Source organism: Sitophilus oryzae, unplaced genomic scaffold (assembly GCF_002938485.1).
Source record: "Sitophilus oryzae breed Bouriz unplaced genomic scaffold, Soryzae_2.0 scaffold_1809_pilon_pilon, whole genome shotgun sequence".
NCBI classification, from domain to species: domain Eukaryota; kingdom Metazoa; phylum Arthropoda; class Insecta; order Coleoptera; family Curculionidae; genus Sitophilus; species Sitophilus oryzae.
The window spans coordinates 116,330-136,290 of NW_022146512.1; the positions used below are offsets into that span (position 1 = coordinate 116,330).

At 34.6% G+C, this 19,961-nt stretch overlaps 1 protein-coding gene across 2 annotated transcripts in view; it reads left to right on the plus strand.

Annotated features, from left to right (window-relative positions):
* Positions 1-19,961, plus strand: part of LOC115883117 — a 36,656-nt gene that overhangs the window by 14,338 nt on the left and 2,357 nt on the right. For both annotated transcript variants that reach the window (XM_030901421.1, XM_030901420.1), the window contains exons 20-22: positions 12,307-12,794; positions 13,554-13,797; positions 16,306-16,485. In XM_030901421.1, the coding sequence (XP_030757281.1) occupies positions 12,307-12,794; positions 13,554-13,797; positions 16,306-16,485 (912 nt within the window). The remainder of the gene's footprint in view (positions 1-12,306; positions 12,795-13,553; positions 13,798-16,305; positions 16,486-19,961) is intronic.

The window sequence follows — 19,961 nt, forward strand, 5'->3', positions numbered from 1 at the left end:
TTTTTACCTATTACGTTTTTGGTTTGTGATTTTTATTTCAATTTTTTACATAAGGTGGGGGCCATTGTAACGCACATTTTCAAAATATTTTTGTCAACATACAGGGTGATTCAAACCGCAATACATATGCTTAATACAGTTCATGAAGATTGAGACATTTAACTAAAATTTGATTGTCTGATGAAGCTACCTTTAAAAGTAATGGCTTTGTAAAAAAACGTAATATTCATTATTATGCGACAGAAATCCCATACTGTAGCACACAGACTTGATACTTTTAATGATAAATGCCTTCTATTGAGAGACTAAAAGGTAATTGCCTCGTATCAGAGCCATCATAATACAAGAAGTAGACCGAAAGTCAAATCTTGTCTTATATTTTCAAAAAAAACACAATTTTCTCATTAAATATTGATTTTAGGTATAGGAAGTTATTAATAATACAAGATTAAACAACTATTACACATTACAGGAAGCTATCAATTGCGAACTAACTAAATCGTTACTAATTACTAATTTTGAAAAGTTCTTTTTAAGATCAAAAAGGTAAAACTAAAACCGAAACTATCATTTGAGATTAAACGGGAAGTTCTAAATAATGTTGCCTATTCTAAACAAGAAAAATTTATTTATAAGTTTTATATATATACTCCATCAGGGTTGTCGCAACTAACGTCGCATCCCCACGCCTAACCGCCCCCTGTTACGATCAAGAACATCTTGCTCTTCCAAGTTACGGTCCTCCATTACTTTTATAAGTTTTAGAACATCTCTAATTAAATTTGGACGAAAAGAATATTTCTGTTTGCTGTAGGTAATTTTCTCAGGGAAAATACGTAAATAAAAATTACTTTTTAAGTCAAAAGAAGTTATTCCAAAAAAGGACTGTCCTTTTCAAAAAAGGACAGGTGGCAACCCTAGGTATTTCTGGAATGGAAATTTAATGGCAAATCTACAACTTTAGTTTGAAAATATGTTCCGGCTGTTTCGTACTTTACTAATGGATAAGCCTCAGTAAGACGATATTTATTAATTAAACATAGAGAGATAATTACATGACTTTATATGTCAAATACAACTAAACAACTAACTGTTATGACTACGCTTAGCCAACTATTTAATTATAATAATATCTATTACTAAGGTAATCTATATTATACAACACCGGCCACCTATGTTTACAAAAATGTCTAAAATGTGCTTTATGTATTTATAATGTGCTTATCATTGCCTCCATATTCTGAAACAAAAATTGAAAGAAAAGTCACCAACCACAAACCTAATATAGAACTGTTTCAGAAACTTGAGTCACCCTGTAAATATTCAAAAGTAACTGAAAGTTTATATAGAAGTAACTGAAAGTTTAAATTGAAAATCGACGCTGGAACGATTTTCGAAAACTACCTACTAGCGTTTCAACATAAGTATATATGGGATATTAATTATATTATTATATTAGACCTTATAACAAAACTCATCTGACGAAAAAGTGTTAATGTAGTATATTAATATGGAGTAAAAAGTTTACTAATTACTTTACTTTTACTTTACTAATTAAATTCCTTCCAAAAAACGATACGCCACTGGCCTTTAGAACAATCCAAATGCGCCTAGTTGCCGGGGTCGGAAATTTTAGACTTCGCTGTCTCTTCTGTCCTTGTTTGACACATTGGAATGTTTGATACACTTCCAACGAGTATTTATGAATGAGATGTTCGGTCTATCTTTATAATGTCTTTGCTTATAATAAAGTTTCAAATGTAACGTTTATATATTTAAATTTGTTATGATCTACAACAGTTAGGTAGTAATTGAGACAAATTATAATTCAATTACCGGCTACTACGTTCTTGTTTTAGTAGATCAAAATTCAACAAATATAATTAGTAATTATTTTAATTGTGAGAGGCTCCCTTGTGGGACGCCTATGTACGATTACGGCGCGGCGAAAACGATACCTACCTGTGGAAAGCCAAATTCGGGTAATTTGAGCTTATTTGTCCACACATTTGACACTGTCGTACCATATTGAAAATTCGCAGATTCAAAAGTACATTAAACAAAAACAAAAACTACTGAAATACGCTGAAAAGTTCCCTTTGGACTTGATTCCGACTTCAAACACACCGTAAGCTAAACGTAGTACGCTATAACGGACCATGGGCCGTCGCGAGGGGTGGTGGGACGGACGGCTCACTTCATTCTGGAAGACTAGCAGCGACGTTGCCAATAGTTCTAGACGTTTCAGCACATTAAACAGTAAACATGTCCTTTAATAGTAACGCATATATTCTCCGGTTAATAACATATTATTACGCATGCTTCTTTAAAAATAAACTATTAATTTAATTAAGAAATTGAGATTTATTGATATCCGGGGAAGGTTTTAAAGTAACCTTTTCTGCAAATCAAACTAAGTAGATAGGCGCAAATTTGATATGTGGCAATGTCGCCTTCTCTATCTCAGTTGGTTTTTACAGTACGTAGTCAACCTCCGAATGTTTGATCGGGTTAAAATGCATAATGTGATATCTGTTCTTCCTAAATCTATGATTAAAACTAAAATGATTAAAAAACATAATATCTTTATAATATGAGAACATAGATGGTAGATTAAATTTACAAGAAAGAAAACACAGAAAATATTCAGCGGTTCTGAAAATGTAAGCAATTTTTTTTTAATTTTCAAAGAATCTCTGTTATTCTGGACTTTTTTGAAAAAACGGTAAAGAGAAAATATGCTTCATTTATCGAGATCTACCAGCCCTGAAAATATTTACACTTATTTAAGACTCACACTGTATATTAAAAAATCATATTGTTACGGATTCCGTGGGTCCACTAATTTAAACTCACGATAAAATACTTAACGAATTTATTTTCTCACTTTATACACAATTACTAACTTATAACACACAACAAACTAACTATTTATAAGATTCCTTCACCAAATTGTCCGATTTTCAATTTCCACGCGGTATATTCAAATTTCAAAAACTGTCTCAGTTGTCGATGGCTCCGGCTTATATACTCTATTGACTGCTTCTTGAAATTTCCCCAATTCTCGGAAAGCGTACTTCTTCATACCAGACAATTCCATTGTCTGATTCCCTTACTTCTCGACTTGATTAAAAGATGGCGCCTGAAAAAGTCTTTTAATTTCTGGCGGATACGTTGCGGTTGTGCAGGCAACCAGTAATACATTTTAATTTCTGGCGGATACGCCATTTTTTCTTGACATTGCCCCCTTCTCAAATTTGATCGTCCCGATCAAGGTTTCCTGTCTGATATCTCTTCAATCGATCCAGATGAACTACTTTCATCTTACTTCTAGGGCTGCGTTGAATCCGGTACACAACATCATTTATCCTCTTGATGACTGTATAAGGACCTTCCCATGCTGGAGTTAACTTTGGGGACCTCTTTCTTGCGCTGTGGGTTATATAACCATACCATATCGTCCTGTTGAAATCCCGTAGAATTAGCTCTGAGGTCGTAACGAGCTTTCATCCGGTCACTGGCTAGCGTAATCTTACTTCTCACGGCCTTATGAATTCCCAATAACCTTTCCTTCAGTTCATCCGCGTAGTCCTCTACGTTCGTGGTGCTGTCGTCTGGTGATCCGAACACCAAGTCACAAGGCAACCGTAATTCTCGACCAAATAAAATCTTCGATGGTGAAAGTCCGGTGGTGTTGTGAACTGCACTTCTATATGTCATTAGGAATAGTGGTATATGCTGATCCCAATCTCTTTGATGTTCATCCACCATTTTCGAGAGATGTTCTTCAATGGTCTTATTGAATCTCTCGACCATCCCATCAGACTGCGGATGTAAAGCTGTTGTCCTAGTCTTGTGAATACCAAGCAGATCACACATCTTCTGGAACAGTCTTGACTCGAAGTTCCTTCCTTGGTCAGTGTGAAGCTCTAAAGGAATTCCAAATCTACTGAAGACATTATTGACTAATACTTCAGCTACAGTCGATGCTTCTTGGTTTGGAATGGCAAAAACTTCTGGCCATTTACTGAAATAATCCATCGCCACTAAAACGTACTTGTTGCCCTTGTGCGTTTCAGGGAATGGGCCTGCAATGTCAACAGCGATTCTTTCGAATGGCAGTCCAACGTTATATTGTTTCATTTTCCCCTAGATCGAGTGCTTGGTCCTTGGCTGGCTGCACAAATTTTACATTGTCGACACCATTTCTTGACATCTTCGCAATAATCCACCCAGTAAAAGCGATCTCTCAGCTTGCTCAAGGTCTTGTTTACCCCAAGATGGGCTCCAGTTTTACCACCGTGAATTTCTTCCAATACCTGGGTAACTTTCTTCCTTGGTACCAGTAACTGAGTTGTTACTGTGCTGCCATCCGCACTTTCCCATGTGCGCTTTAACAATCCATTCTCAATAACCAGTGAATTCCACTGAGCCCAGAGAGCTTTGAAAACGAGCCCTCTGTCCGCAATATCCTGCCACGGTGGTCTCGCCGTTACCTTCCTTGAGCCGTAGTATTGCTCCGATGTCTGGATCTTCCATTTGATCTTTCCTCAATTGTGTCGTCGTCCACTGTTCATCGGTTCCAAGTTTAAAACTCCTTATCATGACAGTGCCTTCACGTTGTTCCGTTTTACAGCAGTGCTTACAATCGGTTTGACAGGGTCTTCTGGATAAACCGTCTGCGTTACCATGCATTTTCCAGCACGATGTTGGATGGTAAAGTGATACTGTTGGAGCTTCTCGAGCCATCGTGCTATTTGACCTTCAGGTTGTTTCATCTCCATAAGCCACTTGAGAGCCGCATGATCTGTCCTAATTAAAAATTCTTGGCCGTACAGATATTTATGAAAATGATCAACTGCCTTCACAATTGCTAGCAGCTCCTTCCGGGTAACGCAGTAATTCCTTTCTGGTTTGGATAGAACTCGACTGTAATATTCTATCACTCGTTCTTCGCCATCTTGCACTTGTGATAGCACTGCACCTATGCCGATATTGCTGGCGTCGGTATCCAGGATATACCTCCCTTGTTGTTGCGGGTAGGCTAGAATGGGACTTGAACATAAGGCCGCCTTAAGTCTTCCAAAGGCTACATCACAATCGGTGTTCCATTCGTAGCCGACTTCATCACCTGTAAGTCTATGTAAAGGGTGCAGCTATATTGGCAAATCCCTTGACAAATCTTCTGTAATAGGTGCATAAACCCAGAAAACTTCTAAGTTCATGTTTGTCGCGAGGTTTAGGCCAATCCTTGATTGCAGCGATTTTCTTCTGGTCAGTGTAAATTCCGTCTGCTGAGACTACATGGCCCAAAAATTCCACTTTGTCGCTGGAATAAGCTACACTTCTTCGGGTTCAAGTACAGGTGAGCATTCCGTATGCGGCCGAAGACTTCTTCTAGATTTCGCAAATGCTCCTCAAAAGTTCTTCCCATAACCAATACATCGTCGAGGTAAACCAAGCACGTTTTCCAAGTTAATCCTCTTAACACCACCTCCATGAGACGTTCGAAAGTGGCTGGAGCATTGCATAATCCAAACGGCATGACCTTGAATTGGTATAGTCCGTTTCCTGTAGAAAAAGCCGTCTTTTCTTTGTCTTCCTCGTCCAGACCAACTTGCCAGTATCCACTCTTTAAGTCGAGAGTGGAGAACCAGCACGAACCTGCCAGTGTGGTTAACGTGTCGTCTATACGTGGCAGTGGGTAGCTGTCCTTCTTAGTGACGTCATTGAGCTTCCGATAGTCCACGCAGAATCGTGTACTACCATCTTTCTTCGTCACCAAAACAACAGGAGATGACCATGGACTCGATGATTCTTCGATAACTCCATCTTCTAGCATCTTATCTACCATTGTCTCCATTTCTTGTTGTTTGGAAAGGGGCACCCTTCTAGGACGTTGTCGAATCGGCTGAGCATGACCAGTATTAATCCGGTGCTTCACAAAATCCGTTCTTCCACTGTTGTTCTTCTCAAAAATACCGCCATGCTTTAACAGGAACTGCTTGGCCTTCTGTTTCTCCTCAGGTGTTAGGTGATCCCATGGCTGTTCTAGATGTTTTAGTGTTTCTTGGGATGCCTTTTGTGTAACAGCTGACGACACTTCATCACATCGGGTGACACTTCTTACAGGTTCGCAGATGGCTATCTTGTCACCTTTTGAATCTTGACACAATTCGGGAAAACATTCGCAATTCTGATCGGTATATTCTTGTCAGTATTCACCAACGACTTTCCTACTAAGTACCTATCTTGTTTGTTGTCGCTACTTTGTACCAGTCCAACACAGCACCCAGCGATTTTCTCCACTTTACCGAATACGATTTTCTCGGTATTACCAGGTATCACCACAGTTTCCGCTGATCTTACATCCATTCTGCCTGGTCCCTCTTCTGGAGATAACATGAACTCTTCATTTCCAATATTTAAGATATTTCTCTGGTGATCGAACGAAAATCCATGTTGACGAATCACATCCATGCCCAAGATGAAGTCATCTTCAATATCTGCCACTAAGACGCTATGCTGAAACTTCAAATTTCCTAACTTCAGTTCGACGATAGCCTCTCCCCGTACAACGGCCATTTCCCCCGTAACTGTACGTAAACACACTCTTCTTCCCAGAGGCATCAGCTTCAATCCTTGCACTGAGTTAGCCCGCACCAACGATACCATAGCGCCAGTATCCACTGTCATTCGGATTCTCCTACCATTGACCTTCCCGTCGATCACTAAACTGTCAGTGGTTCTTCCCAGACTCCTAATGGAAAAAATCCTGGGGGCTCTGTTCTCCCCAGTCAATACTCGCCCCTTAGTATTGATTGATTTTAGTTTTCCTGGTGCCTACGTTCTCTGGATGGTGAACGGGATCGCATTTGAACGCGGCAATCCCGTTTGATGTGACCATTCCTGCCACATCTAAAGCACCTTATGTCCTGTGATCTTCTATAGCTCTCTGTCTGGGTGTTGTTGCTACTCTTGTTCACTAGTAACTCACATAGTTTACTAAACATCTCCTCCAAACGTATGTGAGAACTTCCGGGCTGTTCCTCGACCGTTACCGATCTTATCTTCGGTCTAGGGATGGTGCTAAAAGCAGCTTCAATTTCCAGCGCCCTGACCAGTGCTTCGCTGCTGGTAGAAAATCGGGATATTTGCAGCGCCCTCTGTAACTCGTTGTCCCTCAGTCCGCTGATAAAACACTGAGCAGCGAGTTCCTCCCTAAATCCTTCCGGTGCTTCAGGATACGCTAGGTGTACCAGCCGACGTAAGTCTGCTTCAAATTCCTGCAGACTCTCTCCGGACCTCTGCAGGCGTGTCTTGATCTGGGCCTGGTAAAGTTGGCGTCGATGTTGGTCGCCATATCTTCTGTCCAGTGCAGCGACCAAAGTTTGGTATTCCTGCTGTTGGGCTGCAGGAATAGTTTGCAGGAGTTCCAGGGCAGGGCCACGCAGCGCGATGACAAGTGCCGCTGCTTTCTCCTGGTCAGTCCATCCATTGGCAGCAGCCGCTGCTTCAAACTGGCGGTGGTACATCGTCCAGGTGGTTTGTCCATCGTAGGTCGGGGCCTTGAGGTTCGCAGTTCCATGAACGCCAGGTGTTCTTACTTGTGCCTTGGTCTTCTGTAGGTCCATCTCTAATTTTTCCATTTTCTGCTGAAGGCGTTCCTCAAGATCTTCTACGACTTCTTGAAGGTGATTTTGCTGTTCCTGGCAACGTACTTCCAACATTACTTGTTGTTCCTTTTTCATATCCTCGAAGTTTTTGTGAAGTCGAATTTCCTGATTTTCTAAAATTTTCTGAAGCCGGTCCTGTTCTTCTTGCTTTTCTCTCTGACGTCGCTCCTCCAAACGAATTTCCAAATTATCCAACATTTTCTCAAGCCGGTCCTGTTCTTCTTGTTTATCTTGTTGTCGTTGAATTTTCAAATCTTCGAAAATGTTCTCAAGCCGGTCCTGTTCTTGTTGACGTCGTAATTTTTCCTCTTCCTTTTCTCTTTCTAATTTCTCCATAAAACCGCCCAATAATTTGCTTACTTCCTCCATTTTCTTAGCTTGCTTCCTTGTACCAACCATAAAAATACTCTAATTCGGTCTAAAAATCTTCCAATCCACTTAATTTCTTCTTAAAATTCTCTTGAATCTCACTTCCGACACCAATTGTTACGGATTCCGTGGGTCCACTAATTTAAACTCACGATAAAATACTTAACGAATTTATTTTCTCACTTTATACACAATTACTAACTTATAACACACAACAAACTAACTATTTATAAGATTCCTTCACCAAATTGTCCGATTTTCAATTTCCACGCGGTATATTCAAATTTCAAAAACTGTCTCAGTTGTCGATGGCTCCGGCTTATATACTCTATTGACTGCTTCTCGAAATTTCCCCAATTCTCGGAAAGCGTACTTCTTCATACCAGACAATTCCATTGTCTGATTCCCTTACTTCTCGACTTGATTAAAAGATGGCGCCTGAAAAAGTCTTTTAATTTCTGGCGGATATGTTGTGGTTGTGCAGGCAACCAGTAATACATTTTTAATTTCTGGCGGATACGCCATTTTTCTTGACAATATTTTACATAAAAAACAAAAAATATATATGCGATTTTCTATTAGTTTTAATTTTCTTTTAAAGTATTTTTTATAAACCCTAACAAACCTGCATCTATTTTAAGTTTTAATATTATCCTTGTATATATATTTTTAAACTACCGTATGATCGAAAAAAAACGGCGTCCAGTTGGCTGGGAAATGACGATCGATAACATTTCCCATATAATTTTACATATAAAATGACAGCGATCTTCATTTCATAGCCATCGTTGACGCCGTTTTTATTCGATCATACGGTAGATCAACCTAAGACGTTAATGGACTAAGACTACTAGATGGCAGGACCGGTTTCCCTACAGAAAAATATTTTTTGTTACTCTGAATTTTGAAACTACCAATAAAAACAGAGAAAATAAAAATCGATAATTTTCGGACTGTGCCAATTGGTTACTAATCGACCAGATACTTTTTGTCTATTAGATATGCTATAAAAGCTGGCAATTATACAATTCGACCATTGTAAATACCCGACAAATTCTTCAAGGCCGACAAGGCCGATGCTTCTCACTGTTAAGAAATAAAAATGTCTGTTTAGATAATTTTCGAGGTATTTTTCTTTCTGAATGCACATTTTAAAGTATTTTATATTCTTTGTCCCCTTGACCTATTAACCTGGTTGCACGTATGGAAGTTCTGTTTCTTCTAGTTTTAGAAAATGTTCTTATTTCTTTTTTCTTTGTAGTTGTAGTGTAAAATTAGATTAATTTATTAAGTTTAATTATAGTGTTTAGTGTAGCATGTTAGTGTAGTCTACCAAAAATAGTTTGGTAGTGTTTTTATAGTTTATTTTGTAGTTAAGTAGTAGGTGAAGGGATACTTTTGTTATTTTTTCTTTTTGTTTGATAAATTAGTAAGTTTGATAATTTGTTCAGTGTGGAATACAAGAATAAGTAGTTGTGTAGTGTTTTTAAGAGATTATATTCGATTATTTTGTAGTTGAGTAGTAGGTGAAGGGGTATTTGGGCATTTCTTGTTTTTGTTTTTCTTGTAATAATTGTAGTAGTTCTATTAAGTATTGTGATAGATACACTATCTTCCTTCAACTTCGTTGAATAGTGCGTTATCATATAATCTTGGTTTTCTGGTAGCAGAATATACGAAAAAAAATCTGATCAAATTTATTTGAAATTAAATTAATCTAGCCTTATTAATCAAATTAAACTAGTCAAATAATAATAATAATAGTTTCCTACGATGTTCTCTATGGGCATCTCGGAAACTACTGGAGATAGAGAGTCGGTTAATGGGGAAAGAATTGCAGTTTTGTGGGGTCATAAATATGCGCCTTTCGGATTTTTGAAAAAGTTTATCGCTTACTAGATATTTCGAAAAAAAAACAAATTTTGGCTATTTTCAAACTTGTCCCTAATTCCATTATAAACGATTTTAGACAAAAAGTTTTAGATAATCACATACCTAATGATTTTGTGTTTTCTGAGGTGTCATAATGAAAGTCATGTTGGAACCACCCTATTGATGCGCCACTATCTAAATTTAACTTTTCTAACATGTCTTGAAAACCGTTCTCTAAAAAACGTAAATAACGTTCACCAGTCAACGTATCCTGGAAAATGTATGCTCAAGAAAAGTTGAACCAATAATCCTACACGCTTTTCTTCATTTAAAAAATTCATATTTACAATTTTTGTTTAAGCAAGTTGCCATTTTTTGAACATTTAATGAAGAATGTAAAAAGTTTTGTTTCAAAAAAAAATATCGTAAAATTCGTAAAACACTCAATTTAGAATAAAATAATCTAAGAATGAAATGATTCTTTTATAAACCTGCATTAAATCAAATTAAAGTAGGTATGTAGAGTTGGGATTTTGACCGTCAAAATCTTTTGTGGTCAATTGTCCAGTCAATTGACTGGTCAATTGACACAGCACCAGTCAAATTCTTTCGTGATTCTAAAAAAATAAAAGTAGGAGAAATTACATTTATACGTATATTAGTGATTAAAAAACAGTAAACAAAAACTAAAGAATACAACAAAACGAAACATTACATTAAATGATAATTAAATTTAAAAGTTTTATATAAAATTTAATATTAATTTAAATGTAAAGCGTGGTCCACACGCGGCAACTTATCGTACGATTTGTTTGCATTACATTAAATGATACAAAAAAGACAGTAACCGAACAAGACTAATAATTTTTAAACAAATATAAAGCCATTCTGAGGTAACGAAAAAAAAAATGCATAATAGGAATAAAAAAATACTAATGAGTGGTGGTAGCACAGGCTAATCTAGACAACGGAATCTCATCTTCATCACAGTCATCATTGAACTCATTGAGTCAACATTAAAACAGCAACTAACAATTCTTTCGCGTCGCGAGTGCTTTAGGCAAGTCAGTACCTGTTATTCGGTTTACGACAATTAAAAGATTTTGACCTGACCTGGTCAAAATCTTTCCGGTCAAAATCTGTCAAAATCTCGGTCAATTGACCAAGCACAACTCTATAGGTATGTAACTTTTTTTAAATATTAATTAACAGTAATTAGCATTATCATAAATTATAAAAAAATGTACCAACATATCGAAATAATAATTTCATATAAGGATTCTTGCCACTTAACTGCTTATATAGAAATTTAATTCTACGCTGTGTTTGTCATAATGTGGATCAACCTGCTCTCACTACCGGTTTTGGAGCCCTACTCCATCATCAGGTGAGCTTGGGCAGATCCACAAAATGACAACCACAGCGCAGAGATAGTTAATTCCGACTGGGCCGCTATCTCCCGTTCGGGACTTAATATCTAACCGACACTTTCCGACAAGTCGGAATTAACTATCTCTGCGCTGTGGTTGTCATTTTGTGGATCTGCCCAAGCTCACCTGATGATGGAGTAGGGCTCCGAAACCGGTAGTGAGAGCAGGTTGATCCACATTATGACAAACACAGCGTAGAATTAAATTTCTATATAAGCAGTTAAGTGGCAAGAATCTTTATATAATTTTAATAATAATTTCTTTGTTAATACGGTATAGAATTTTTAAAATAACAGGCAAAAATAATCCACAATCTACAATAAAATAAAAGTTTCGTTTAAATTTCTTACTCAGCAGTTGATATAATCAGTTGATATCTATTCTGTGTCCGGGCTATATTATTACATTACTCTGAAGAAAATAACGAAAATAATCGATATTTTTGACTCCGCCCCGAAAGGTTCACGATTTATCCTCCAGCTGGCAGCACATTTTGTCTAGCCGGTTGAGCAACTTAAAGAATATATAAACAAGGATAATATTTAGTTCTGAAACTTAGTTCTTTCTTTAAGTACTATTATAACGTAAGGATAAAATATAGAAAAAATAATTCAAAAAGATTATGTACATCAATAAAAAAAATAGTAAGATTTCAGGACTTTATATTAACAATGGCAACGCTGGCCGTATTCCGAAAACACGTTGAGATGACAGTTAGCAGGTTTACCTCCCACTCCAAATTTTTAGGCTGGATTCGTTTTGTCGCTTCTCTACGATTGTTCTTCTCTGATATAAAAGTGTGTTTAATGATAAAATTGTTACTTCAAAGTCACAATTTTATAATTACTACACATATTTGGAACACGTACTCCAAATGAGCCGACGCTTAGTGTCGTTTCTGTATAGCTAAGGTATTTTGTTCTATTGTTTAAGTAGTACATTTTTGTTTTTTTTTTTAGATATCTCAGTTACCGCCAATTTATCCAAAGCAAACTCAGCTGCAAACTTCACAACTTCACTCTCCCCAGTTACTCTCACCCCAACTGCATTCTCCAAAACTACATTCTCCTCAAATTACTTCTACTCAGTTACCTTCACTGCATTCGCCTCAGCATTCAGCAGTAATACAAACACCTCAAAATTTACATCCAGTTGTTGGCGTTCAACATCACTCATTGCATACATCTCAAAATCAAAACCTAAGTACAGCAAACAAAAATAAACAGCGTAGTTCTAGTCCACAACAAATTAAACCCTTACAACATAATTTTGTTCAGCCACAAGTTTTTCAACAAAACGTTCAACAGATACAGCAAAACAATATAAATCAGCAGCAAAGTATTCCAGAGCATCCAAATGAGAATAATAATACTCAGCAGGCTTACAAACTTCACAGATCACAAGTTCATCAAATTACACAATTGCCATTAACGAAGAAGGCGCATCTGTAAGTAAAGAAATAAATAATAAAGTATAATTAAACAATATGTCAATCTTAGAATATTTTTTACGCTATTTAGACTTATCGATTTTTGTTCTGTTTCACAAAATGTATATTTAAAATGAAAGAGAAGCTTGCACTGGGGTACGAGTATGGAATAAGCAGTAAATTATATTTCATATTATTTATTGTCGACTATTTTAGATCACTGGGAGTTAGCAGATATTATTGGGTTAAAATAACATTTTTTTTTAAATTTTAAAGAAGTTACAGTTGTACAAATATAGGAAGAGACTTGGGGATAGCACCGGTCGCATTTCATTCATAGTGTTGCGGACCCGTGCGGCCTAGAGAGGGCAGTTATAAATATACCAGTGCAGTTGACGCGCTAAAATTCAAAATAAATTCTTAGTTATAAATCGTTTGTAAATAGTTCTATAAGTCTTTTATCGTTATTGTTTTTGTTAATTAGTGTTAAATAAATAGTGTTTAAATAAATTGTGACTTTCTATCCACACGGAACCGACGAAAAACGTAACAATAGCATTCATAGCATTTCTCACGTCTCTAGCTATACTTGTTAAGTTGTAACTGCTTTCCATATTTATAGAGTATTTTTTCTCATTCTAACGGTATAAAAAAACTTATTAACGTAAAAAATGGAGTTAGCAGGTTATCACGTTTCACTGACAAAATGAAGATTTGTTGCAAAAATATGCTAAAGCACTGGATTGGAATTTATTATTCTATTTGGAACTATTTTAGGATTGAGACACAACTTAATTTGGATCAAAATGGTGCTGCAAAACCAGATGTACACACGCCATTTCGAGATAAAAAGGACGCGTGTGTGAGACTTATTCGTTACCATTGCATGGACCAGTCTGTCCTATCGCAAAAAGATCTCGACAAGGCCGACGAAATATTTGAGATTACAGCAAGGCATTTTATTGGAAAATTTGATAAAATGGTTGACAAGTATAAATACCTTTTATTGAAAGAAAGTATGGTAAGTAGAATATGTAATGTCAAACTTATAAGTCTTTATTAATGCCATTTATTCACATAATAATCTCAAGTTAAGGGGGCGATTCTTGATGTACTTATTCTAAGAAAATAACTTTATAGTAATCGCAAAACAATTTCTGATGCAGGTCATCAACTTTGAGTGACAAGCAATGGCGACAGCGCTGCCAGATTGTGATAGATTTATGAGATGAATCTTAATCTAAAATTGACAAACAACATATTTATTATATCATTTTTTAAAGTTTGAGTTTTACGTTTTATTTTTAATTTAATAACTAATATTTTAGTGATTAATTGATTTATTTGTTTTATACCTTATTTTACTTATTACATATTGGCAAAAACTAGTCCATTATGAAGATTATTATAAGCGTTATTATCGGTTATTTATTTATTGATGTATATTTTACAACGCCATAAGCAGTAATAACAAGTAAGAGGGTGGTATTAATGCACAAAGTAATCACAGAATTTAATAAAAACTAACTTAAGTGTTATAATGTGCTTATCAATCAAACTTACTTTTCTGACTGCAGTCAAGGGTAATAAAGAATCTTTATTGTCACGTTCTCATTCAGGGAACCTACAAGCTCTTTGCTTTGACTGTTTAAATGCTTCGCCATATTTTCAACACACAATTTCAAGAAATGCAATACAAAAACTCGAAAATTTAGTTCTTGAAAGAACTGTTTGTGCTTAAAAGTGCAATTTTTAAAAAAAGGCTATGAAAATAGGCAAAAAACGAGAATTACTCACAAAGATTCAAAAACAACACGATATTATATAAAATAATGACTGACACTAGGAAAATTGTCAAATAATAAAGGACAACGTTGCTGAAAACGGCGCAATGTGACCAACATAGCGATAATAAAATTCGGTTTAAACCAGGGTTGGCATGATTTAAATCATGATTTAAATTGCGATTTAAATCAAGTGATTTTTTCAATTTTAATCATGTGATTTAAATCGAAAAAAAAATATTTTATTGAAACTTTATAAATCAAAAAATAACTGTAAAAGTTGTTAAAAGGTGTCCTAGAAAACTATAAAAAATATTTCTATATCAGATATAACAGATAATAAATCGAAAAATAATTGTAAATGTTATAAAACTATATAAAAATATCTATTCATCAATTTAAATGTTGGACCGATTTTTGAAGTAATTTCGTGTGAATCCATTAGACCGCTAAACGCAGGGATTTATTTTAAAATTTATTTATTGGTATAAACAATACAAATAGTATTTTAATCAATTTCAAACATTGCAAATAATATAAGCAGTAATGACTGAATGATAATGAATTTGACACTTAATATCAGTTTAATATTATATTTTTGTACTTTTGTGCTTAGGCGTAACATTCCTTTACTTTTATGCCTAGGCGTTGAAATGACAAAAATTAATACTTTTGAGACGTTTGAAAAAAATCCTTTTGATCTGAAGCGAGCGACTTTTTTGCGGAATATATTGGTGATCAATGTGGAAAAATGACACGCGCTGTAGAATTGTTAATGTTATCGGTATCGGGCAGAGTTATACAGATTTAGCCATTTAGCATAGGACTTTAATTGGAAATAAGTCCTAGTCATTTGGAAATCCGTTTTAAATATTGTTTTGAATTAAAATAAAAAAAAATCTGATTTAAATAAAAAAATCTGATTTTTTTTATTTTTTTTTTAAAATCATGATTTTTTCCAACCCTGGTTTAAACTAATTTTTGCAGCGTTAATCTAAATAAAATATCTGTTACAGCCATTTGCTCTATAAAGTAAGGTGAAGAGCTGCTCGGTATCTTAAATTATACAACAAATTTAAACATTTTTACCAAAATTTCAATTAGTCAGCTTTGTAGACTTTAGTGTCAATGTTGATATGACTGATGACGTGCATCGGGAAATGTTTTACGATTACAATATATCGGTTTATGTCTTAAACATCTTAACTTTTAAGATACAAACTCGTAAACTTTTATAAATTTAACAAAAGTTGATTTCATAATAACTCTGATGTCAATTAAAACTTTGAACGTCCCTGTATATCAGTAAGAATAGGGCGAGTCTCAAAAAACAAAATAGTATTCGTCTTATCTCCCGGAAAGAGTTTTTGCTGTTGCACTTGTGGACTATGAGATTAAATATTGCTATATACAACTTTTTTTCTTTTTATTGAAATAAATAGCTTCTTGTACTTTTTACTTACTTATACTACTTTTTTACACATAAATTGTTCTTTATTCAGTAAAGAATTTCTCATCGAGATTTTCAGAATTATAATTTGAAATAGCTTAAAACAAGTGAACTCCTCGGGGAGCTGTTTCAAAACAGGTATATGTAATATTGAACGTACTTTTAAAATTTTTCGATCTATGAAAACGTAAAATCTCTACTTTTTAATTTGTGGAATTCTGATTGGGATCGGAATTAGGCTTTAATTGTTTTTTGTGTCAATTTTTTGGATGCATTATTTAATTTTTTGTTTCAGCGACAAGTACAAACTTCAGAACTTATGATGTTGGATAGAATGTTTCTCTCTGATGAACAACAGTCTTTAATTAAACTTCGTCAAGACTATGAAACAGAATTATTAAATATTGCTGCTGAGTCACTTCAGTCTCATCAAAATGTTCATGCAGGTTCATCTAATGCTGATCAAAATTTACAGGTAAGGTTCACATCAAATCATACGAAGACAAGAAATTTGTTTTAAAAATGATTTGGGTCTGGACCGTGTTAATATTTTTATTAATGTTTGGTACAGATAGGTGTAAAAAAATGGAAAGGAAAATTTGTCGTCAAATTTAAAGTGATATACAGGGTGTCCCAGGCTGAGCGTGCATTAGAAGTTTCTAGAGAACTACAATATCTAGATGGGGGATTTTTTTCACATCATTGTTTCACAACGAGATCTATGTATTAAAAATATTTTCAATATGGCGGCTGTTGACAACAACTTTCTTATTTTAAATGGGTGCCCCCATTTTTTATTACATACTTAAATTCTCTATAAAATTCTATGAATATTGATGTTAAACACTTTATACCTAACATTAACCCTTTTTGAGAAAAAAAATATTTAAAATTTTTGGACGAAAAAAATTGCCTGTCAAAAAAATTTGTATGCTTAAAAGTCAAATTTAGTGATTACCACAGCCACTGTGACATAAAGAGAAGATTTGTGGCTATCTATTTAAAAAATTAAAGTGTCATATAATAATGGCGGTAGTTGTCATGAAATTGTGCTATTAAGAAATTATCATAAATCATTTTTTTTCAAATGGAAACCCACTTTTTTTTTATTTCACTAGTGAAAAGGTTTTTCAATTCGTTACTTTTTGAACTATACATGTTCCTATACCTAAAATAAATTGTTTTTAAGTTATTTAAGATTTAGTTTGAAAACGTATATTTTTCTTGATTTTATCTAGCTTCCTTTGACATTAAGTATCAAACAGTCAGACAATTTATTTCCATCTGATAGAAAACGAATTATTTGAATTTCCTATATTATAAATACTACCTGCTTAAGGGTTTAAAAAGTGTATTTATAAAATATATCTCGTATTTACCCTAGTTTTTGGCCTAAAAATGTAGGTATTAAGAGATATGACTTCCGACGCCAGAAGAACTATAATCAAAATTCTTTTTTATAACTACATGTAATAACAGATTCTCAGTAATTCACCAAAACCAAAACTTCAGTATTATACATCAAAATGTACAATCATTAGGAAACAGTATAGACAAAATTGAGAGTGTATTAGCAGAGAACAGTGATTGTGTATTTCTGTGCATAACAGAACACTGGAAAAGTTTGGATCAACTTCAGCAATTGGGCATATGCAATTTTAATTTGGTTGCATCTTTCTGCAGAGGAAATGGTCAACATGGTGGTGCTGCCGTATATGTGAGAAAGGATGTTACAAGCTTTGAAAGAAAATCTCTTCAAAAACTATCAGATCAAGGTTTATTTGAATGTGCAGTAATGGACTGTAAAATTGGAGATGAACAATTTATAACTGCCTCAATTTATAGGCCTCCAAGTGGAAATATGGATGTGTTTCTGGAAAAAATAGAACAATTACTGTTAAACATAACAACTGAAAATAAGACCATATTTTTAGCAGGTGATTTTAACATAAATTTCAATGAAGAAAGCAGCAATGCACTAGACGTTCTGTCCATAATGTGTTCTTTCAATTTAAAAAGAACAATTTTTGAAAATACTAGAATTACAAACACTGGAGGTAGTTGTTTTGACAACATCTTTACAAATAAGGAAAATTATGAAGCTTGTGTGCTAATCAACAAAGGTACCATTACTGCATTGTTCGATTTCACTACATCAATAATACAACATCTGGAAAATAAAGATCTGGCAATGGGTATATTTCTTGATTTATCGAAAGCATATGACTCTTTAGACCACCATTTACTACTAATAAAACTCGAAAAATATGGAATAAGAGGTCCAGAACTCAAATGGATTACATCATACTTGACAAATAGAGAGACGAAAAGATTAGTAAGTCCAGTATACAAAAATCGAATATTGGTGTACCTCAAGGCAGTATCATTGGGTCACTACTTTTTATCATCTACTTAAACGATATTAGTCAACCAACAAGAAATGCAAATTTTAGCCTTACATGCTATGCAGATGACACTAATATACTTACTCATGGTTCAATACAAGATATTCTGAAGGAGAATGGCAGTAAGGCTTTCATGAAAGTAGAGGAATGGTTTGAGGCAAATAGACTAATGCTAAATAAAGAAAAAACTAATACACTAATTTTTCGAACACAACAGAAGAAAATTGAATTAGCGAGCAATTTGGAGAAATGGATGTCAGCCTTGGTGGTGAATGCAGATTTGTTGGTATTTACATAGACGAGCACTTAAAGTGGACCCAACATATTTATAAGCTATGCTTGAGACTTGGCACAATTTCTTACGGTCTGAGAATTGTGTCAAGTTATGTGAACCCAGACTCAATGAAGACACTATACTGTGGAAATTTTGAGGCACTGCTGAGATATGGAATTATTCTCTGGGGATCAAATTCAGAAACTGCAAAAATTTTTGTGATTCAGAAAAGAATTATAAGACTTATAAAGAAACTTCAGTACAGAGAAAGCTGTCGAGGACACTTTAAATGCTTCGGAATTATGACGCTTCTAGCTCTTTATATATATGAGTGTTTAATATTCATCTTCAAACATAAGTCCCTATTTGAAATGGAAAAATCTCATGAATACCAAACAAGATTCAGTGATGCCAAGTTCCCCTCACATCGTCTCACCCTAACTGAAAAAAATCCAGTATATATGTGTGTAAAGTTTTACAATAGCCTCCCTGAAGACATATGAGCAATCGAAAGTCAAGAAACCTATAAGAAATCGTTGAAAAAACTTTAATTCAATTGGAACCCTACTCAATCAATGAATTCTTAATATAAAAGTCTCTTCACCGCTGACAATATTTCAGTATGTCTATATATTTGTAATTTTAATGTACATATTTAGATCATTTTTGAAATAAATATTTTTATTATTATTTATTATTATTATTATTTTCGCTCTTTAGTGATATATAATAGTTGGATTGGAAATGATTATCGATAACATACTGCTTTTTGAACAAAGTGTCACAATATGAGAGATTTATTGTTTTACATCACTTGACATTTAAAGTTATAGCACAGATTAGGTATCCTATAAGGATACATATAAAAATCTTGTCCCTAATTCGTGGTACGAAAATTGTTTTTCATGACGATGAGCAAACGAATAAATTTTCTTGTGCGCAAAAATAAACTCCCGTTTAAACAGCGTAATAACTGGGCCGGTCACATGGCCGGTCAGGCGCTGTGCACAATTTTAGAGGCCATAAGTGAACGTGCTTGTGCTCAAACTAGCAACCTAACTAGTGCGCGACTCCGAAAATTGGAACCACGAAAAACAATGCTTTTGACGATAAGTTTATAATCTGTATGATCTGTGGTTATAGGCTACTGGTTAAAATCAAGAAAAATATACGCTTTAAAATTAAATCTTAAATAACTTAAAAACGATGGGTTACCATTTGTAAAAAAAATATTTTTGATAATTTTTTAATCGCTCAATTCAATGACAGCTG